This window comes from Necator americanus, chromosome X (assembly GCF_031761385.1).
Source record: "Necator americanus strain Aroian chromosome X, whole genome shotgun sequence".
Lineage (NCBI taxonomy): Eukaryota > Metazoa > Nematoda > Chromadorea > Rhabditida > Ancylostomatidae > Necator > Necator americanus.
Window position 1 is genome coordinate 13,879,246 of NC_087376.1, and position 20,787 is coordinate 13,900,032.

A 20,787-nucleotide genomic window follows, 5' to 3' on the forward strand; every position below is an offset into this window, starting at 1 on the left:
AATCGTCTGGATGTTTTCGGTAGGGTGATGATGCATTTGAGAGAATAAATCACTAATGACTTTGATTTTTGCAGGCTTTGACGAGACCGATTATGACGCGACGAAAAAAGATTAGTACCAATTATGGTTACCGTTCATGCGAGTCAATAAAAAGGAGTGGCTTCATTTTTTAGAAGGTTACAAGGAAAAGAGAGTTCTTAATGGCCGTAAAATTCATTCATATTATATTTAATGCAATACAGTTAGTTGTTGGTGTGTTGTTCCCCGAAAATCAAACCTTAGTTTCTGAAAAGATTACCTGACAATATCAAAATCGGAACGGTTAATCCTTTTTTGCGGTCTATCTTCAACTCGGTCTATCTTTGTCGTAATTGTCTCAATTTGCTATGTATTCATTGAATTACATTATCGTAAGGAACTACTTGAGCTAAAGCTTGTTCAAAATTATGTCAACAATAGTCTGGACTTTTGTGTTTGAAAGCGTTCACCTCGTCTGGACTGACGGTATACACGCGTTATAGAAAAATGTTAACGGATGTTTAAAGGCATATCGCAAAGCTGACGATTTTGGGTCCCTTAGCCCCATCTTCGGTGCAGATGTATCGCAGTCACTAAGGAGTTCGGCTGCGACAGCCCTGGTGCCAACCAAGTCTTTCATTCTTTATTTTTTCCTTCTTTGGGTCGATGAATTGGTATCGGGGTTGTTTGGGGATGAAGGCATTGATTTGATACTTCATCTTTGCAAGTCATTGCTAGGTTGGACACGTATTCATATGCCAATGATCAATCATGATAGTTTAGGAACAAAAGCATTATAGTAGGAATGGCGTGGAATTGCGATGGAACGAAAATAGCAATAGCGTATCGCGATGGTATGTTCCTTAAGTTTTTTTAAAAAATTAAACTATGGAATTAATTAGAATCAAGTTACAAATGAATTAGATTTGCACTTCAACTTCTGTACCTCCTCCGAAATATTAGTGACTCTGAAAAATACTATTCCAAAACAAATTAATTGGAGTTATATACCAGATGAAGAACCTGGCCTGCAATGTCGTTTATATTGAAGGAACTGGAAGAATGCGAAGCTTGCATATCAAAGAGCATTCACTTGGTAAAAAGCATGGAATTTCGATGACAGCATTAGGGCGGCGCAAGGATGAGGAAATGAGCTTGGAATAAAGTGATATCAGCCTACGAGAAAGAAATATCTGCTAGGAAGCCTGTAGAAGCATTCTGGACTTTGTCAGGAATCCATAAATGAATAATAGGAGTATTTATTAATTACTAGCGACTTTATGCCGTTGGAAACACACAAAGTGCTATAAGAGTGTCCCACATGCAGTTCCTTAACAACATCGATTTCACATCAGTTCTTAAGGATGGTGCACAGATCACGTAGACCTCATTCGCCTCGAGTGACAATTTGTAAGAACGCGGTGGTTTATCAGCGCAGCTAGTTGGGTAGAGTGATCAGTTTGTTATTCGGTTTGGAGTTTTTGAGTGGTATACTTGGAATGATATCGAAAACATCAAAAACCTTGCACCATTTTTATGCTTTCGATAGAAACGAAGTTGTTGAAACTTCAGGCAATGAATAAAGAATAGAATAATCCAAAACTTCTTTGGCAAAAAAAAACAATCCATTATATTATCAGCCCAGTATATTATCAGACGTCAAATTATGCTTCTGAACCGGCCTAGAATATTCGATGGCGAAAAGATCTCTTGGTCACCACGTCATATATACTTTAACCTCCCAACAATGTAACGTAGCGATTGAAATGAATGAGAATACCTTCAACTACTAGAATCAGAGAACGGGTCATTGGAAAAAAGTAAGAAAATAACTCAAGGAGGAAGATGAAATCAACTCCTAAAGTTGTGCGGAAACGTTGGAGATTGTAACAACTACGTGGCTGTGTACAAAGTTGGGCAGTTGTGCAACGAAGAGTGGGAAGAGAGTAATGAACAGAACACACATGTTCAAACATAACAAAACTTGGTCACTTGTATAGGATCATGACATCCAGAAGATGCAAGAATATCATCTTTAATTTCGGTTCCTCACAAGAGCAAGGATCACACAGGTTGTCCCATTTTCACTGATACGGAGCTCAAAATCAATTCCACTCTTTCCTATCCGGCGCGCTACCCATACAAAAACTTCGTAAGCTTAGTGGGCGACTCATACGAGGTAATTGAGTCGTATCCAGCTGAACTATTAACTGGTACATGTTCTACCAGCACATCAGTCCGTGGTGTTTGTAGTCTCTCTCGAAGGAGCGGCTTTAAAATCCGCTCAAAAGTTCTTTTAGTCAATTTGTCGACGCATCTCTAAATATGATATGACCATCTACGCTGGCTTTTCGACATATGCTCCAAAGAGTGGGCAGTCGTTGAGTCGGAGCTGCGAAAGCCGGCTAAATGATGTGTGCGCCGGTTAAACTTTAGAACCAGGGTCAAGCGTGTAGTTGGGAAAAAACCCTCCTGATAACGATCCCCTACACAGAAGACCCTCTAGAAAACCACCTCTTATTCCACATTTTTTCTAGTTTAGCCGCTCATATAAAAAAGGATAAAGGATAAAGTTAATTAGTATCAATCCACGTAGGATGCGCCAACGCGTTTCACTGGAATTCGTAATTGTTGAGGTTTTGGAACGCGTGTTGGCCTATACAATGACGCGAGGGCCAGCCGACGATCAAGTCAGTGTTTTTATCCTCCCAGAGAAGTCTGGTACCAATCCATCGACTCCGGAGGGATGAAAGGCTTGGTTTGCATTAGGGCGGTCTCGAACCTTCGACAGTGTGGCTACAACGGACCTCTAGCCGACTACGCCACACCCGCCCCAGCCGCTCATATAGCAATGAAAGATTGATCATCACCTTGATCATCTTGACTCCCGTTGATCTTCGAACTGGTCGAGCGGGCGCCAGTAATTCTTCCAGTTGTCCCGATCGCGTGCCAAAGTAGCTCAGTGGTTCCTCCTTTTGCGTGGGACACGAAGAGCATCAAATTTTTCCTTCAAGGACTTCGTGAAGAAATCTGACCTTCGGGTCGGCGGTCTTCCTGTAGTGCGCTTAATAACGCCGGGAACCCAGTCACTCACGGCTCTGGTCCAACGGTTGTCGGTAAAGCGCATCATATGTCCGGCTCACCTTATTTTCCTTCCTTGGCAAACGCGGCGGCGTCTCTAATATTCGATCGCTGACGTGGGAGAGAACTTTGAATCCCGTCCCTCACTTGCGTGAAACGGGATACTCCTAGCATCACTCTCTCAATTGCGCGTTCAGTGACGCCCACCGCGTTTTCTTCCTGCTTGTGAAATGCCCAGGTTTCGGAAGCATAAGTCAAAGCAGGAAGTACGGTGGTGTTGAAGAGGTGAGCACGAAGCCGAGTGTTACTGGTCTTCTTCACAACATCCTCGATGCTCTTGTACGCGCCCCAAGCCGCTCTTCTCCTCCTGCCCAGCTCGGGGGTCAGGTCGTTCATCATATTCAATTCCGGACCCAGATAAACGTAGCTGGTGCATTCGGATATGTTCGTTCCGTTGAGCGTGAATGAGGCATCCGAGATCCATCCGTTCCGCATGAACATCGTTTTTTGTACATTCAGCTGAAGACCGACGCATCCACATGTTTCTCCGAATTCGTTGTGCTTGGCTGATGCTAGGTGTTATCAGTACGATGTCATCAGCAAAGCGCAGATGATATAGCTGCCGACCATCAGTCTTCACTCCCATGTCGTTCCATTCCAACTTTCGCATTGCGTTCTCGAGGGTGGCTGTGAATATTTTGAGTGAAATTGTATCACCCTGTCGGACCCCCTCTTCACGTCAATGATGATATTCTTATTGAATGGCGAAATTCCAGTCGTGCAGTTGCTGTGCAATTCTCGAAGTACTTTTATGTGCTGAGTAGGGCCTTGGTTGTCCAAGGCTTCATGACCGCTTCCGTCTCAACTGAGTCGAAGGCCTTCTTCAAGTCGATGAAGGTGGGACAGAGCGGCATCTTGTATTCTCGTGATACTTCGATGAGTTTCGAAACAGTGTGAATGTGGTCAATCGTGCTGAATCTTTTTCGAAACCCTGCTTGCTCGCATGGCTGTCTCTCATCCAAGACTTTTTCAATCCTATTAAGGATTACTCTTGTAAAGGGCTTGTAGATGACGGACAGTAAGCAGATTGGACGATAGTTGCCGATGTCATGTGGATCTCCCTTTTTTACAACAACACGGTCTTGCTGGTCTTCCACTTCTTAGGAACCTTGCATTCCGACAGGTAACGTGAAAGAGCCTCGCCAGGGTGTTGATGAGTACTGGCGGAAGGTTCTTCAGGTGTTCTGGTCTTATTCTGTTGGGACCGGGTGCTGTGCTATTTCTAACCGACATGATAGCATATAGTATTTCGGAAAGAAGAACCTCTGGAGAGACTTGTCCGTCTTCCCTCAGATGGTGAGGAGGCAAATGGACATGGCTGTCGAAGAGATCACAGTTGAAGTCGTAGATGATTTTCTCCATCCCCCTTCTCGATGCAATGGCTGTTCCCTTTGGGTTCCGGAGAGCAGTCGTCCTCCTCTTGCGGTTGGCGAAGTCTTGACGGGCATAGCGGATGCTTTTTTCCCTCCTCTGCAGCTTCAGCCAGCACTTCTGCTCTTTTCTCTTTAAGGTCTTCCTTTATCGCCTCTCTGCAAAGCCTTGCGAGCTCGGACGTCAGTTCTTGGTTTCCTGTAGCTTGTGCTGCTCTACGCTGGCGTATCAGCTCAAGAGTTTCAAGAGACAATCGTCTCTTGGTGGTTTTAAAACTCTCAGCCTTCTTCGCGCAGTCGTGAAGGTGTTCAACAAGCCGGTCATATTCCTCGTCGATTAGTACGAAATATGTTTCACACGGCCACCTCCGTTTGCACTGGAGGAGAGGAAAGACGAGAATCTATCGAGCTTGCTAGGAAAATTGCGGTCAGTAGCGGCTACACACCTATGCGGCCTATCAGAAAAAGTGCACTAATCCGAAACAAATCTGGTATGGAGAATGTACCCTTTTGTGTACCGTTTACTTCTGCTGAGGTAGGCTGCTATCCGGCGGTGTCTGAGGAAAGCTAAACTTGAAGAATCTGTTATCATCGTGGAGCTCCCCCTAGTAACCTTAAGCAAATATTCATTCGGAATCGCCTATATGGCCGTATTTGCACTACACCGGAGTGCAAAATATGCCCCGATAACAACGAAGGTGATTACATGAGTTCATGTGTTGTTTATATGATTTCTTGTGTGCAGTGTGGTGACGAATACATAGTAGAAACAACTAGACCACTATGTATTCGAATCAAAAAAAAACAAACGAGAACAAACGGCAAAAGGAAATCATGTGACTCCACTGCATTAGGTGGTCGTAGGGTGCGGCGTCATAACGGAGAAGATTTTGGAGTTAAGATCACGATTTTGGCGCGCGACCCTAGTATTGCGACGCGCAAGGCTCTGGAGGCTTTTTGGGTCCACTCTAAGGGCCCAAAGATGAATCACAAAGAAGAATGCCTCTGCATTACGCGGGGACTCGCGTCCTATTTAAGGCTGATATTTGATTGCGCTAGTCACCTCACAACAGGTATCTAGCAGTGGCAGGACAGTCAGCTGATCCTAAGATACGATGTTATCTTCTACTGGTAGCTATAAGGCCCAACAGCAAACATAGGACTTTCTCTGTCGGGCGGATAAGGCGTTTTATCGGATTAAACACGTTCGATTTCAACCTTTCAGGCTCTGAAGAAGGCGATATTGCCGAAACGTTAGCCACGAATGAAGGATTGTAACAACCTCGTGTCCGGCTCTATTAAAGAAAACAATTATTGAAGCATCAACATGCCGAGGTTTATCGAAAGTCGTACATGGAGTATTGTGCCATATTTATTATATGGGGTGGGTGTAGTGTAGCCGTTAGAGGTTCCGCTTCCTGCGCGATCGATCGGAGGTTCGAATCCGCCTTAGTGCTCACCAAGCCTTTCATCCCTACGTGGTCGATAAATTGGTACCAGACTTGTCTGGGAGGGTAAAAACACTAACTTGACACATCGGCTAGCCACTGCAAGTCATTGTATAGGTCAGTTACACATTGGTGAGCCTCAATTCTGAATTGAAGTGAACGTGGGGGCGCATCCCAAGCGGATTGATTAACGCCAGAAACTTTAACTTTCAACTTTATTTATTATGCAACGCCACGTTATTTCAATTTATTCAATGGGAGAACAAGTTGGTTTTCTAATTCTGTCTTTCATAATTAATTTTTAAATGCTATATGAGCGGCTACATCAATAAGAATGAGTTGGGAGGAGAGTCGTTTTCAAAAAGGTGTTTTCCGCAACTACACGATTGACTCTGCATATGGGCGAGAAATTCAACGATCTTCTCCATGACACAAGTTCCTTTGATTTGTTCAGAGGTATGAAAAGAAAAAGACGGCATCAGAGAAGATTTCTAATGTGCGATTCCCCTCGATTGTAGATGTGTTCTTGACATAGATTGCGGGTATTCCTACAAAAACAATAAACACCACTTACAAATTCAAGAAGCAGAAGTCTCAGTTCACCACTCAGTTTACCGTCCATAGGATTGATGGTATAGAAATGCATATAACGGGTATGATTATTTTTTACGCGCGTAAGGAGTTGCTTTTTTCTGAATTTCGCTGCCATTCCTGGAAACTAACTTCCGAACTCTACCTACTAGTGGAAGGAGCACAACTTCCCTCACGTGATCTTTAATAATACGCTTGCTAACTGCATGTGCAGCGTACTCTGCTGAGCAGAGGAATTAGCCAAGGAAGTTACTTTGTATGATTTTTTTCTTCAATCTACAAGAAGTGTAAGTGTGCAAAGAAGGAAGGAAGTTTTCTGCATCTAATTATTATCTATTTTTTGTACAACCATTCATCATCAAAAGGTGAAAGATAACATACAAAACGTAACTTATTCTCTTGCTACTTTCATACAAGGAGTGCTTAAAATTGATTTGTCTAGTTTTATGGTTTCTGATAGGTTAGATATCGAAGAAAGCATTGCATAAGAAACTATGGGGTCGCGCATACAAGCCTGACTGTTGCAAGTGGTCTCCCTGTTTTTACTAAACGCAGTCAGGCTCTTGAGTATACGCCTCGGAAGAGTACGACCTATATAGCCTGCACTGTTATGTAGCAAAAGCTTTACGTACATTGCAAAAGGGTGTTCTCGTCCAGCATCATACCTGAGCCCATACCCTGAAAGGCCTGGGGAAACATGGATTCTTTGGCAACAAATACCCGTCACGTTCCACTGAACTGCCGGTCGCTGTCAAGTGAACTTCAACACGCCGCTCTACCCAGACTTCTGCGATATCTGCATGCGCCGTTTCCAGCATTGCAGGATCCACGCATCCTATAATTGATCATCATATAATATCCTTCCTATAATTGTCCATATATAATATCCTTCCTATAATTGTCCATACTGATGAGAGGGATCGCCCTCTCATCAGTATGGACAATTATACCATCCACTGCGGCGATGCTGATGGAAGGAAAGTAGGAGGCAGTAGCTGTTAGGAATGATTACAACAATCTGGTGGAGGAGTTTGTATCAATAAAATGCGTCTTTGTGCGATTGTGAGATCGCTGAGGACTCAAACTCTGGATCGTATTTGCACACGCACCTACGGAGACCGCAGAGGAGCACAACCAGGATTCGTTTTATGATGAACTCAACACATTGATATCCGAGATACCATATCTAAGATGCGAAATCTGCTTCCACCGTTTGCTGCATTGCAGGGAATACAAATCAGGGATCGCTCTGTCATCGAAAATTGACCATCTACTGCGGCGATGCTGATGAAAGGAGATTGGGTAGCTGTGCGATAGCTCTGAAGAACGATTGCAACAACCTGATGGAGGAGTTTGATTTAGCGTTGTCAAAATGCGCCTTTGTACGATTGCGGGATCGCGTAGGACTCAAATTGTGAATTGTAAGTGCTCATGCACCTACGGAAACCGTTTAAGACTACAACAAGGACGCTTTCCATGATGAACCCAAAGCGTCAATGCGTTGATTTCTAAAATATCCAGCCGTCAGGAAGTCATGGTCGGAATCGACGCAAATGCGAAAATGGGACTTGAACAACATCCCTATGTGCTAAGAAGATGGTGTTATTCAACGGAGGACACATCGGATAACGGTGACCGTCTGGTCGACTTGTGCGAACAGACGGGCCTCATCATCGCTCCCACGTTTAAGAGGAATCATCGACGCCATCAGCACACGTGGCAGTGGTCAACCCTTTTAACGCCTGAAGCTCGACTACGTTCTGGCAAAGAACATTCCTCACTCACATATTCGAAAATCAAGAGCTGTTTAGGAAATCGCGTTTGACTCTGATCACCGTCCAGTTTTTCTCAGCTTCAAGATACGGTTCCACAAGAGAAACCGAAGACTTCCTTCTCAACCGAAAGTCGACATGGATGCTCTGAAGGCCGAAGAATGCAGAACCAAATTCTGCCAACATATGTCTATTCATGTTCCGTGTCGGACCAGGAAGAAGCTTTGCGATGCGGATTCCTTTACAAAGCGCATCCAGGACGCTGCAAGGGAAACGCTCTCAGGCGTGGGAGGACAAGAACTTGCGGAAAGCCTATGCTTTATCAAAGCAGTATGGTGGCAAGAAGATGCTGGCCCATTGCTACACCTTGCTGATGTCTCGCCCTCACCGCTGTTCTCGCCCATTACGTCGTGTTTGTAGCTCTTCTGATCCGCTTTTTGGATCAAATAAAAGATGAAGTGGCCTGGTTATGGAATGTGGTATTGTGAGGGTTTTCTTGCTCGCCAAAGATACGGATAGATTTATTTTATCCGTATTGCCACGCGGTCTAGTTGTCGATCAAGACTGAAGGATACCCTTTATTTACAGTAAAGGTATATATAGTATTGCCAGTACCAGATCACTGCTTGTTGGTATTGTTTATTGAAGCTGTGCGGGTATTGAGATGCTTGTTGCCTCGTTGGCCGTCGAATGAGAAGGCTGCTCGCACGGTTGTGGGACATCCTTTTATACTTAGGCGAGCGATATGGTTGCGTCGGCGAATGTAAGCATCAAGCGTTCTGTAATAGATTTGTTTTGTTGATAAGTATTATATGCAAAGAACAACTAAATTACTCATGTGTTTTTCCAACCGTATTATTGATCTTTCATAGCGCAGCTATACTCCCGCCAGCTTAATTGTTTATTGTATTGTCGTTGCCGTGCTTCTTCTATTTTCCGTTGTGGCAGATAGTGAAGTCCGTATCGTAGATCGCGCATGTCTTGCTCAAGTCTTGAGATATTGGTTATTGAATCGCAATCTGAGTCCATACGTCTTCTCTTGTTCCTTTTCTCGTTTTTGGGACTTGATGTTTCAATCCTCTCCTTCGGTATTGACATTTTTGTCTCGGTAGTGGCAACTATTTCTTCGTCCATTTCTTCCTCTTCATCCATCGTGTTCTCTGCTACAATTCATGTCAGATAGTCATCATCCGACATAATTGCATCCCTTTCGTGTTTATTGTCTTGTTCAGGTTCCTCCGTGAGGTTCGCTTCTTGATTGGATTCTTTCGTGATTTCTAGCTCTTTAACCGTATTAATGCATTGTTCTCTTTCAAGAATCGTTTTCTTATTTTTATCTTTGTTGTCCTTCAATGAAGAGACGAGTCTTTTTTCCAGGTCTGCCAGCATGTGTTTTATCTCAATGAGACCTCTCCTTTCCTCACTGATTTGTTTTGCTACTAGATCGAGTTCGACTTCCATGTCGGCTATATTTTTGTCCAATCTCTCGAGTTCCTTCTCCACCTTCTTCTGGATATTTTTCCCTCTGATTTTGTTAAGTGCCGATTTTTGAGTACTTTTATTGCGAAGGAGACCGTCAAGATAAAAGTATCCCTTGGTGAAGTTGATGAGCTTTTCCTTTGTAACACTCGCTGTCCTCAAGAATCTGTTGATTAGGAAGACTTGTTCTCCTGCACCGGCCTCTGAGCAGGTGTGTTGTATTATGTGGTGCTTCCATCCGTTGTCGAGGGTTCCGGCTACTTTTACTTGGCCATAGATGTTGGAAATCGTTTTTCCTATCTCAGTTCCAATAGTCTGTGTGGGCGTTGCCGGTCCGCATAGTCTTGTAATTGACTCGAATTCCTTGGTGTAGTTTGAACTTGCCATATTGAACTGGTCGTTGATCCTGTAGAGAAAAAGATGAGTGAAATATGTACAAAAATACTTACAAAAAAAAATCGAATTTTTATTGCTTATTGTTGCTTGTTGTGGGAGTTTGTTATCGTCTTTGAACACACAAGACAGCAGCATTTTGTAAAAATGTTTGCTATGCCGAAAATTATTTTGATTAAACGGATAATCACCCATCGGATAATTCGTAGTCCGTATGTGGATATAACTGTACGTCAATACTACAACAGCCAGAAGTGTCACTGCTGCGGCAATAAGAGTCTTATACCACTGCAGAAATATAGTGGCTATATGTCCGAAATCTGGCCATTGGATTTCAGAGTACGTTATTGTTTCTCCCCTGACCAATTGTTCCATTAGTCCTTGAGGTGATGTAGTGAATTTTAACACACTACCCAACTCAAATGATGTTACCGTTTGTCCGCAAGAAATCTGGCAGACAAGGAGAATTCTTGCTTGAGAAAAGCTAAAGCGCAGTTTCGAAGAAATCCCCGTGGTGTTGCATGGCACCGTGAAGAATGATGATTCGCACGTGACTTCGGCTTGCGTATTATCTTGAGAAGATAGAGAAATAACTTTTGTTATCGCTCCCTTTGCAGAATTATAACATCCTGTTAAATTGGTAGCCCGGGCTTGGCATACTGCATCGTCAACCAATAGTTGTGTTTGTATTGTATCATGAAAGTTTAGGATTATCTCTGACGTTTCCATACTGGGAACAATTGCTTGCACCTTCGTTTGTGGATCTTGTCGAAACGATAGAGATGGCAAAACTGCAGGCAGTTGGTTACGGATATTGCTGAACCAAGTTCCGATATTGAAGTCCTTGCATTTACAGTTTGCCTTTGTCTCTGCTGGAAGGCAGATGCAATTTTCAAGTACTTGGCAATCCATTGTTTTGGCATTGCTTTGATTGAAGCATTTCAGTGCCGGTACAACATTAGATTCCCACAAAGCAGAGCGGTTACCATCAGAGATGAATTGAGTGCTAAGAAGGGGTAGTGGAGGTATTGTGACGGAGGTTAGCGTAATTGTAAACATTTTCCACTTCAAGGGTATGTTAGGTACAAGTTGCGCTACTAACGATGTAGTTCTCTTCTGTACCCCATCAATGTGGGTGATTTCAATTTTTGCTGCTTCTGTCCATCTATTGCAATGGAAGATTTCAAATATTTGGTCGCTTTTTGGTTGAAGGTAAATTCTGTAAAACAAGCAACCGGAGCTAGGATAGAAGCAATCACAGCCCAAACCACCACATGATTCTACACAGGCTGTGTTTCCTGGGTATTGGTTTCCCTCCGCTAATTCTGGAATGATACTTGATGCGTTTATTGAGCGGAATTTTTCACCCACGCATGACCCAGTGTGGGAGCAGCGTTTGCTGTCCACCACTTTGTGCATAGTATCTCTGGTAAAGAGGTCTGTCTCTGGTTCACATTTGAGAACTAGCGACTTCCACTGAATACGAATCTCATGCACTGCGGTCTCGTTTTGTGAAAGGCGAATACAAGCCTCGTGTTTAAACGGGCTGATTTTTAGTACCTCTGAAACCTGGACTTGACATGGTTTCAAGGTGTTCTTTGTACAAATCGTGGAAAAATGACTAAAGACATTGATTTGCTGGCATTGATCGGTAACTGGTATGTTGTCTCATACTGCTATTGCTATGATTTCGGCTAGGAGTCTTCGTCTTGTCATTGACCTAGAATTCCTCTTTTTACAGAGTTTTTGACATCCTCGATAAACGAGCCTTATGAGTTTCCAAAATATTCTCATAAGTACACGAACTGGTTGACCCACTACACATGGTACGTAGAGGAAAACATAGCATCCTGTTATCAGAAAATATAATAGTATTGCAGTCGCCAGTATTGCACTCTTTGGCCAACATTCTGGATTTAGAATGTTGACTGCACAGAAGGTACATGCTATTGATTGACAGAATGGAGCTGGTGGGCATTGTATTTCAACAATGCGAACATTCTGTATTTCGGAGAGTTTCCATTGTACCAGATGTTCGTGTAATGTAATTTCTGGTGGAAAACTGATGTTTTCTTCCGTTCTTGGTGTATCTATCTGCACGCAGTAGTGTTCCGCGCATATTTCATAGGGATTTCGTGCGGGAGAAATAAGTTGTACCCCACCTTCAATGCATTGAATAATGCGCGTTGCATTCTTCACCGTAGATTCATTGATTACATTGGGCAAATTTATGAGTATCAATACTAGTGAAACTTGTAGCATCATGGATATTGATAAAGGATTGCGAGAACGGTCATTTTCTCGTCCTTCTTCCCTAGCAGATCCTTCATGGTCATTGTTACCGTAGTTGATAGATTTTCTTTTCCGGAGATTGTACCTGGTACTTTTTGGTGTATTCTGTGATTGCGAGACGCTGGTTTCGATCTCAGAGATTTTTCTTTCTCGGGTAGTTGGATTATTCAAGGAATCATCTTCCAATTCGAGGGGGACGAGAAGACTCACAGGACGTCGTATCAGACGTTGTGATGGTAAGCGTAGGATTGCTTCTCGTGTTGTTCCCTTGTTATTTTGAACCAGCTTGGTTATTGTTCCCATTTTCCAGGAGTAACGAGGTTGTATTGAGTCGCAAATGAGAACTATCGCTCCTTCTTTTGGATTTTGGAAACAACCTTTCTTCTTTCCTACTTGGGTTAGATGTTTCTCCCTAGGAGCACTAAGATATTGTGTTTGCCAGACATGCCAAAATTTTTCTGTAAGTTCGCATGAAGATTGTAGAACTTGCCTTTTTGTTTGTAACATTACTATCTGCTCAGGTGGAGCATAGCTTGGATCATGCAGTTCGTCGTTCATAGTTCCCATTGGATAATGTATTGTCAGGTCTTTTTGCAGAAAGTCGATCGGACGAAGGATATGATCCATATTGAGGTCATTGCTTATGTACGTAAGCGATCGTGTATTCAACAGTCCTTCAATCTCAACAATAACTGTTGAAAGTCCTTCGAAAGACAAAAGTGATCTTCCCATGGTTTTGTAGAGTGAGCATTTGACAGGTTTAATTAGCCTTTCATAAAACCCTCCTTGCCAGGGAGCATACGGCGTAATATGTTTCCAGTCAATTGCTCTGTCACTCAATTCTGTTGTTATTGTTGGATCACTTTCTGCAGCTCGAATACTTCCATTCGGTGTTGTTTCCCCCAATTCGAAGGTAGGTGCGTTATCGCTCGTTATTGACTGAGGAATGCCTCTTCTTGCAAAAAAACGTCGAAGCATATGTAGAAATGCTACAGTGGTGAGGTCGGAGACTTTATCCAAATGAATGAGTCTTGTTGTCATGCACGTAATGATAGATCCATAGCATTTCCCTTGACCTACTGGACTTATGATCGGTAGTGGCCCGAAATAATCCAGTCCAACGTGCTGAAACGGGTAGGATCGTATGACCCTCTCTTTTGGCAAGTCTTCTTGTTGTGGGTACTTATATGGCAGATTATTGAACTTTTGACATTGCAGGCATTTACGAATCAAAGTGGTGACTTGTGAGCGCAATTGTGGTATCCAGAATTTTTGCCTAACAAGCGCTATTGCATGATTTATTGCTGGATGACCTTTTCGATGGTAATCACAGATAATCGTTTTTGCAAGATCAGTTTTTTGCAAGATGAAGATGGGATATTTCGTCATGTCATTCATTTGAGCACGTCCAAGACGTCCGTAACAACGGAGAATCCCTTCATCAACTTTGAGGATATTGAGATGTTGCAGTGCTTTAATAATTTCGGGGGTGATTTTTGTTTCTTGGTGATGCTTGATTAGCAATGTCTCAGCCCTTTGAATTTCCTTTCCACTTAATGGTTCTGAAGCTAATGGCTGATCGCATTTTATCATTAATGACAGGGTCAATGAATGATCGCATTTTGTATTGAGTTTAGCGACTATCGTGACCACGAATCGAACAACGTATGCCATGATCCTTCTCGCCTTTTCAAAGGTCCGAATTTGAGCAGGCTTAAGTAGTTCGAATTCTTCTCTTTCTTTTTCTCTCCCTGTATCACCGATGATGAAGACTTTCATTGGGTCTTCATTCTCATTAAAATTAGTTTTATCGTCTTCATGAATCTCAAAAATCTTTCCCTGATTTAACCACTTTCGTAGCGGGAAGTGAATAAAGTTGAGGCCTGTCCACCAAAAGTGTAACACTAGCTCATCTTTATTCAATCCCCTTGTTCCCCCAGTCAGCCGGGTTATCTTGAGACGAAAGATAACCGAACCTGACAAAGCATCCCTGCTCAGTCATGTGATTGGTGATGTTCCGTATTTCAATTAGTCTATTGGAAACAAACTGTCCAACCTCTTTTTCAGGTTTAATTTTCAAGCAATTCGGTACGATTTCCGAGTCAGAAAAGACATAGACTCCTTTTTTGTTGAGAACTGACTTTAGTTGAGAAAATACTGAGTTAGTGAGCCTCATTGCCAATGTTAGTCCATTAAGTTCTAATTTTGGGATTGTGTAGTGGCATTGAAGAGATGGAAGTTTGGACTTGGCCATCAAGAGCTGCGCTGATGTGTTACTGTGTAAGTATGTACATGCAGCCATAGTATTGGTGCTAGCATCCGCAAATGTCACCAGAATGACTTCGCTTTTTTTTCTTGCAAGAAACGGGGCAAATCCTTCTCAAACCCGTTAATTTGAGTGGTGATGCCTTTCCATTCTTCAACCTTTGTGTCGGGTAATCTGACATCCCAGTCGTATTGATTTTTCCATAGGTCTTGCAGGAAGATCTTGATTTTGTGAGGAAGTGGGATTTGCCATCCCAAGGGATCATAAATTGCTGAAATTGCGCTTGTAACGGTCCTTTTTGTTATTGATGACATGGATAGGATTTTTGTAGAGATATGAATAATTTCCCTCGTTATGTCCCAGATAAAGCCGAGTACTTTGGGATGTAAGTCTGATGCCCTGTCATGGTCTGCTATTTCTTCCCTCAACTTGGTATTGTTGGAAGTGGATTCGCGTAAACTCATATTGAGATCTTGGAACATCTGTTTTGATTTTTTATATAAATGTATTGCCCTATCAATGGAATCGGTCGTCAGTATGAGATTGTCTACATACAGATTATCTTTAAGCTCTTGCACTATATCGGATTCCGTTTTATAGCTATTAAGGCGGTAGTACGTCGTTCCTGCCAACAGGAATGGAGATGATTTTATTCCGAAGGTAACCCGAGTAAATCGTAATGTTTGGATATTGGCGGGGGACGGAGGCAACTTATGGTTATGAAGCCAAAAACAGCGTGTTGCGCCCCTATCCTTTTCGTGCAGTCGTACTTGGAGGAACGCTTTTTCAACATCTGCTATTATTGCTACTTTCCTTATTCGGAATCGTAGCAGAAGGCCATACAAAGGAGGTAGTATTACCGGCCCTCTGTACAACATCGTTTAGAGACGGAGATCCCTTGTAGTGAGCCGATGCGTCAAAGACTATGCGCATTTTCGTTGTTGTTTTCTGCGGAGTTAGAACCGGTTGATGTGGAATGTAGTGCACTTGATTTCCCTGTACAGGATCTCCTTCTTGAACAATCTCGATGATCTTCTGATGTAATTAGTCTTTGAATACGCTATTGTATTTATCCAAGAGCTGCTCGTCCTTACTCAGCGAATTCCACATGCTAACTAAGCGTCTGTAGGCTATCGCTTTATTGTCTGGCAAATGCGGGTGTTGATCTTTCCAAGGAAGAGTAACGTAATATCCGTCTACCCTTCGTTCGATGGTTTCATTGAATCGGTCCCAAACAATCTTGTCCATCTTAGCACGAGCCGTTTTCTCGGTGCTGGCGAATTCTTCCGTACCGGCTGCATCCATAGACCAGAACTTTTCCCACTGATCTTTTTCATCTTCGATGATTTCTTGCTCAGATGTGGAGATTGTGAGGACTTGAGCGACATCCATTGACCAATTGCGGTCCCATTCATCGAATTCTTCAGAGTCTCGAGAAACTTGTAATACCGCTGGATTCTCTTTTTGACGTTTTCCCGAAATAAGGTATCCCAATTTTGTAGGTAGTAAATGTAGGCCTGAAGGCAATGGTATTGGAGCAGTATCACTTCTCATGAAGTTCCATAGGTGATCGCATCCTAAAAGAACAAAGGGTTTGATGTCCTTTTTATCAGTTCTCCTTGATATCTTGATATTACGGTTGCGCATGAAGTCGAGGTCTTCTGTTCGTATCTGTGGTGGCTTGAATGCACGAGTCAAAATGCCGTGAGTTAACAGTTGAAGTAAATGAGGAGTTCCTTCCTCATCCCATACTTCCATTCTGACGAGTTTGCATCTCCGTTCTTTGGTATCTTGTGAACCGAAGGTGTGCAGCTTAATTCTTCTTTCTTAGATCACAGGCAAATGAAGTTTTGCAGAAAGCGTGGAGTCTACAAATGAGATTTCAGCCCCTGTATCCAGTAATACATTTACCTTCGACAACGATTTTGTCTCAGGATCCATTATGGTGACTTCTCCGGTTGGCAAGTATGGTCTCTTCTCTTCTTTGCTATTGGTGCTCGTATTGAGTATTGTTTGTAACTGCAGAATTGATGTTTCGCTTGTCGTATTGTCAGAAGTGGCAATAACGTTTGAACGAACCATCTTAGATGACTCTTTATTGATTCTTTCCTTCACTTTTTCTTGTGGTCTTGCAATGTTAGTTGGGTTATTGCCCTTATATTGTGACGGCCTTGATTCAGTGTTGTTCTTGAAACAACATGACGTATGATGTAACCCTTTACAGTTGAAGCAAGACGACCTTTACACTCAGTCGTCTTTTGCTTAGGAGGCGCGCATATCATGCAAGGTTGTTCCTTACGCAAGTATGCGGAACGATCCTGGGGAGTAGAATACTGTGTGCATGAATGCGAGGGATGGTTGTTCTTGCAGTACATGCAGCATTTAGTCATCAAGTGCGGTCTAATATTATTGTTCACTTGCCTCTGTTGCATTGGAGGACTTTTCTCGGAAAAGGATAGGAACATTTCTTCCGTGGACAATATTTCATCTATGAACTTAAAAAGATGTTGCATTGTAAACGGAACGTCTGCGGAAAGTCCTTGCTTTTTGGTAATCACTTTCCGCTTGACCGAATTGGGAAATTTGGCTAACACCTTTTTTATTAGCCATGGGCTATTGACCTCTTCTCCCTTTTCAGTCAACTGGGCTACAATCACTTGTAGTTGTTTGAGAAGATGACGTTGGTCCTTTATTGATGGACTTCGTAATACCGACTTATCCAGTCTTTCTACCAACTGGTTAATTAGGGCTTCCCTGTTATTGTATTTCACAAGTAGGAAGTTTATGGTCTTGGAGTAGTTATCCTTAGTGACCTGGAACTTTCTTATACCGTCCCTAGCTTCCCCTTTCAAAGCATTGAGTAAGTAGTTATATTTTACCATTTCCGGTAACTGCTGGGAGTGTATATTGTTATTGAATAATTCCCAGAAGTTATCCCATTCCCATATGTTACCCCCAAAGGTCGGGATGAGGAGAAGAGGAAGCTCACCTGGCTTCATCTTTAGATGATTCATTGCTAACGAAGAGCTGGTTACATCATGAGGAGTAGCTAAATATGATTGAGCTGTATCTACGCAGGAAATTAGTGCTTGTAGTCGCGCTTGCATCAATACCATAAGGTCGAAGGTGCAAGATAGCGCTGATTCGGATTTGCATAGATATAGTTCAAAATCTTCTTGTTCTTTCTCAGAGGGTTGCTCCAACCTATCAAGTATTGATGCAAAGTCGCTGAGAACCTTCTTTACTTTGACGGTAGCCGAGTTAATTACGCTAATACCCTCTTCTAACCTACTGGCATTTTCTTTTACTATACTGCGCGGTGCCTGGGGATCTATTGGGATTTCCTCTAGCTTCTTCTCCTTCAATCTCGAAACGATATGTTCAAGCTTGTTGGTAAAAGTTGTCAACAGGCGTTTCTGGGTGCCAAGTTGGGTTGACATATTGCAAGGAATTACTTAGTAAGAAATCAAGGTAGTAGAGGTGCCAATGGAGTATTGCCGAGGGAGTATTGCCAACGGAGTATTGGTAACAATGGCTGTTACTGAGAAGTGATGACTAATGCAGATGTTATTGTCTCGCAACGAGTTGCTCAGAAGGATGGCAATGAGTCAGTATTGTATGCAAAGCAGATTTATTGCGAAACCGACCTGTATCCTTTGATCTGCCGATGCACCAATTGTGGTATTGTGAGGGTTTTCTTGCTCGCCAAAAATACGGATAGATTTATTTTATCCGTATTGCCACGCGGTCTAGTTGTCGACCAAGACTGAAGACTAAGACGAAGACGAAGACAAGACAGAGGAAGACTTTATTTACAGTAAAGGTATATACAGTATTGCCAGCACCAGATCACTGCTTGTTGGTATTGTTTATTGAAGCTGTGCGGGTATTGAGATGCTTGTTGCTTTGTTGGCCGTCGAATGAGAAGGCTGCTCGCACGGTTGTGGGACATCCTTTTGTACTCAGGCGAGCGATATGGTTGCGTAATGTAAGCATCAAGCGTTCTGTAATAGATTTGTTTTGTTGATAAGTATTATATGCAAAGAACAAATAAATTACTCATGTGTTTCTCATGCGTTTATTGATCTTTCATAGCGCAGCTATATGGAAGTTGTTTGGAACATTAGATAAAGTATAGTTGTTTAAGAAGTCTACATAAGTGAAATGCCGTTTAGAGTGTGAATGGAAGTGTTTAACTTCCTGTTCTCAAACTTTGGATAAGTAGAAGCTACCATCCATGGAAATACCAGAGAGTTATGAAAAAGTTTCCACTGATCGGTATCATTTTTGTCTAACCGAAAAAAATTGGCATACAATGGCAGGCGCAGCGTGAGCGATGCCTTGCAGACGTGCATTGTTCTTAATGGTCTATCTCGAAGATACAAAAATGTCTAGTCGTCACTCATACACCGAACATATCATGTTGATTGATTTCATGCAATGTATAGACAGAAATGAAGCAGTAAAACCATATAGGCAATAGAAAGGAGTTTAAAAAAAACTACATAGTTTTATTGAATAAAATGTACGAGCAAGTATTAGAATATTTGACATGCACTCCATATAAACATTATATCTATATAGAAATTTGACGAGACGACGATCTCATTAGATTTTTTCAGCTGCAATTTTTGTTATAATCTTTACGTGGGTGAAATGTCTTAAATGAGGCAGATGTAGGTTACGATAACAGCATATCACTCTTCAATATGCGCTTAGTGGTAAAACGATAAAGGATAAAGTTAGTCAAGTTGAGATGCGCCACCACGCTCATTTCAATTCAGATGTCGTTTGAGGTTAACAAACGTGCCGATGAAGTACCAGGAAAGTTCGTTCACCTGCTTGATGACATGAATCAACAACTCTCGCAGCTCGAACACCAGCCGGATGTAAAACACTATTTGAGTTAGTATCTGGAGAAAGACAATGGGCAGTGGAGGCGACTCCAAGCCGCCTAGGACATAAGCCAATTGCTACGATCAATGCACCACTGGGATACGGCCTTTCCTCCGCTCTCTCACCATCCCCATTGGAAAGGAGGTACGACAAGGTGATACTATATCGCCGAAGCTGTTCACAGCTGCAGTGCGATGGATAATGGAATCACTTTCTTGGGTAACTGGCCTATGCAATGACTTGCGTGGGCTAGCGTCAAGTCGGTGTTTTTATGCTTCCAGACAAGATTGGCACCAATTTATCGACCACGGAGAGATGAAAGGTAAATAAGCCGTGATCCATGAGCTTTTTCTGAGGACAATCCACAAGCTCAAGCGAAGTAAAAAAAACTTAAACCTCTTCCGACAGAATAGAAAAGGTCAACCTTTCTTCGCTTTTTTCTTCCATATCTTATTCTATTGTTCACATCACCAATCCTATTTGAGATTTGAAAGAACATGATTTGTAGATGTAGACTATTTTCTAGCGCCAAAGGAAACGGGGAATTACTTGACTTAATCGGCGGGCTGATGTCATCGCCTGTGACTACCCGCATCTTCGCCGATGTGTGCCGTCCTTGAACATTAGCCCCACCTTCTTGATCTTTTGTGAGAACATTCCATATCCTGCAAAAACTTACGTCTCGCTCGGGCTGCCTATCCACGCCGAGTGTCCTCAGGTCCCCTTTCACCACCTCAGTCCAAAACTTTCGTTTTTGGCCAGGTGGCTTCTTCCAGCCTGAACCCGACGAACTCCTCAGAACTCGTTGAACAAGGCAATCTGCTGGTCTCCTTAATACAAAATTAAAGTTTCTGGCGTTGATCAATCCTCTTGGGATGCGCCCCCACGTTCACTTCAATTCAGAATCGTTTGAGGTTTACGAGCGTACAACTGGCCATACAATGACCTGCGGTGGCTAGCCGATGTGTCAAGTCAGTATTTTTATCCTCCCAGACAAATCTGGTACCAATTTATTGGGATGAAAGGCTTGGTGAGCACTAGGGCGGATTCGAACCTCCGATCAGTCGTACAGGAAGTGGAACCTCTAACCGCTACACTACACCCGCCTTCTCCTTAATATA

General features: G+C 42.7%; 11 protein-coding genes across 15 annotated transcripts in view; 3 read left to right on the forward strand and 8 right to left on the reverse strand.

The window, feature by feature from the left end:
* Positions 1-3,162: 3,162 nt before the first annotated feature.
* Positions 3,163-3,594, reverse strand: RB195_022967 (uncharacterized protein; the record flags this gene model as incomplete). The annotated part of the gene is made up of 1 exon (XM_064210235.1): positions 3,163-3,594. One exon carries the CDS (start codon positions 3,592-3,594, stop codon positions 3,163-3,165), a length of 432 nt encoding a protein of 143 aa, XP_064066116.1.
* Positions 3,404-3,769, reverse strand: RB195_022968 (uncharacterized protein; the record flags this gene model as incomplete). Its single annotated transcript, XM_064210236.1, has 1 exon — positions 3,404-3,769. One exon carries the CDS (start codon positions 3,767-3,769, stop codon positions 3,404-3,406), a length of 366 nt encoding a protein of 121 aa, XP_064066117.1.
* Positions 3,770-4,489: 720 nt separating this feature from the next.
* On the reverse strand, positions 4,490-7,386 carry RB195_022969 (uncharacterized protein; the record flags this gene model as incomplete). Of its 2 annotated transcripts, none has more annotated exons than XM_064210238.1 (2): positions 4,490-4,906; positions 7,246-7,386. In XM_064210238.1, the coding sequence occupies 2 exons, from the start codon at positions 7,384-7,386 to the stop codon at positions 4,490-4,492; spliced, it is 558 nt and encodes a 185-aa protein (XP_064066118.1). The 2 variants fall into 2 exon arrangements, with proteins under 2 accessions (XP_064066118.1, XP_064066119.1); XM_064210237.1 differs by having other exon boundaries at positions 7,234-7,386.
* A 716-nt stretch (positions 7,387-8,102) lies between these two features.
* On the forward strand, positions 8,103-8,393 carry RB195_022970 (uncharacterized protein; the record flags this gene model as incomplete). The annotated part of the gene is made up of 1 exon (XM_064210239.1): positions 8,103-8,393. The coding sequence occupies one exon, from the start codon at positions 8,103-8,105 to the stop codon at positions 8,391-8,393; it is 291 nt and encodes a 96-aa protein (XP_064066120.1).
* An 85-nt stretch (positions 8,394-8,478) lies between these two features.
* Positions 8,479-8,760, forward strand: RB195_022971 (uncharacterized protein; the record flags this gene model as incomplete). The annotated part of the gene is made up of 1 exon (XM_064210240.1): positions 8,479-8,760. The coding sequence occupies one exon, from the start codon at positions 8,479-8,481 to the stop codon at positions 8,758-8,760; it is 282 nt and encodes a 93-aa protein (XP_064066121.1).
* Positions 8,761-9,195: 435 nt separating this feature from the next.
* Positions 9,196-9,492, reverse strand: RB195_022972 (uncharacterized protein; the record flags this gene model as incomplete). The annotated part of the gene is made up of 1 exon (XM_064210241.1): positions 9,196-9,492. The coding sequence occupies one exon, from the start codon at positions 9,490-9,492 to the stop codon at positions 9,196-9,198; it is 297 nt and encodes a 98-aa protein (XP_064066122.1).
* An 18-nt stretch (positions 9,493-9,510) lies between these two features.
* RB195_022973 (uncharacterized protein) lies at positions 9,511-11,271 on the reverse strand (the record flags this gene model as incomplete). 2 transcript variants are annotated; one of them, XM_064210242.1, is made up of 1 exon in its annotated part: positions 9,511-11,271. In XM_064210242.1, one exon carries the CDS (start codon positions 11,269-11,271, stop codon positions 9,511-9,513), a length of 1,761 nt encoding a protein of 586 aa, XP_064066123.1. The 2 variants fall into 2 exon arrangements, with proteins under 2 accessions (XP_064066123.1, XP_064066124.1); XM_064210243.1 differs by having other exon boundaries at positions 9,511-10,206.
* Positions 11,272-11,880: 609 nt separating this feature from the next.
* Positions 11,881-14,283, reverse strand: RB195_022974 (uncharacterized protein; the record flags this gene model as incomplete). Its single annotated transcript, XM_064210244.1, has 1 exon — positions 11,881-14,283. The coding sequence occupies one exon, from the start codon at positions 14,281-14,283 to the stop codon at positions 11,881-11,883; it is 2,403 nt and encodes an 800-aa protein (XP_064066125.1).
* Positions 14,284-15,814: 1,531 nt separating this feature from the next.
* RB195_022975 (uncharacterized protein) lies at positions 15,815-16,852 on the reverse strand (the record flags this gene model as incomplete). 2 transcript variants are annotated; one of them, XM_064210245.1, is made up of 2 exons in its annotated part: positions 15,815-16,582; positions 16,682-16,852. In XM_064210245.1, 2 exons carry the CDS (start codon positions 16,850-16,852, stop codon positions 15,815-15,817), a joined length of 939 nt encoding a protein of 312 aa, XP_064066126.1. The 2 variants fall into 2 exon arrangements, with proteins under 2 accessions (XP_064066126.1, XP_064066127.1); XM_064210246.1 differs by lacking the exon at positions 16,682-16,852 and having other exon boundaries at positions 15,815-16,528.
* A 29-nt stretch (positions 16,853-16,881) lies between these two features.
* Positions 16,882-18,210, reverse strand: RB195_022976 (uncharacterized protein; the record flags this gene model as incomplete). The annotated part of the gene is made up of 1 exon (XM_064210247.1): positions 16,882-18,210. One exon carries the CDS (start codon positions 18,208-18,210, stop codon positions 16,882-16,884), a length of 1,329 nt encoding a protein of 442 aa, XP_064066128.1.
* A 111-nt stretch (positions 18,211-18,321) lies between these two features.
* The window catches only part of RB195_022977 (uncharacterized protein), a gene marked incomplete at both ends in the record, with an annotated part of 44,437 nt that continues 41,971 nt past the window's right edge, over positions 18,322-20,787 (forward strand). The window contains 4 exons of one of the 2 annotated variants that reach the window (XM_064210250.1): positions 18,322-18,451; positions 18,549-18,593; positions 18,649-18,758; positions 19,555-19,675. In XM_064210250.1, the coding sequence (XP_064066129.1) occupies positions 18,322-18,451; positions 18,549-18,593; positions 18,649-18,758; positions 19,555-19,675 (406 nt within the window). Of the gene's footprint in view, positions 18,452-18,548; positions 18,594-18,648; positions 18,759-19,554; positions 19,676-20,787 lie in introns of those variants that run through there. The other variant, XM_064210248.1, reaches the window with a different exon arrangement.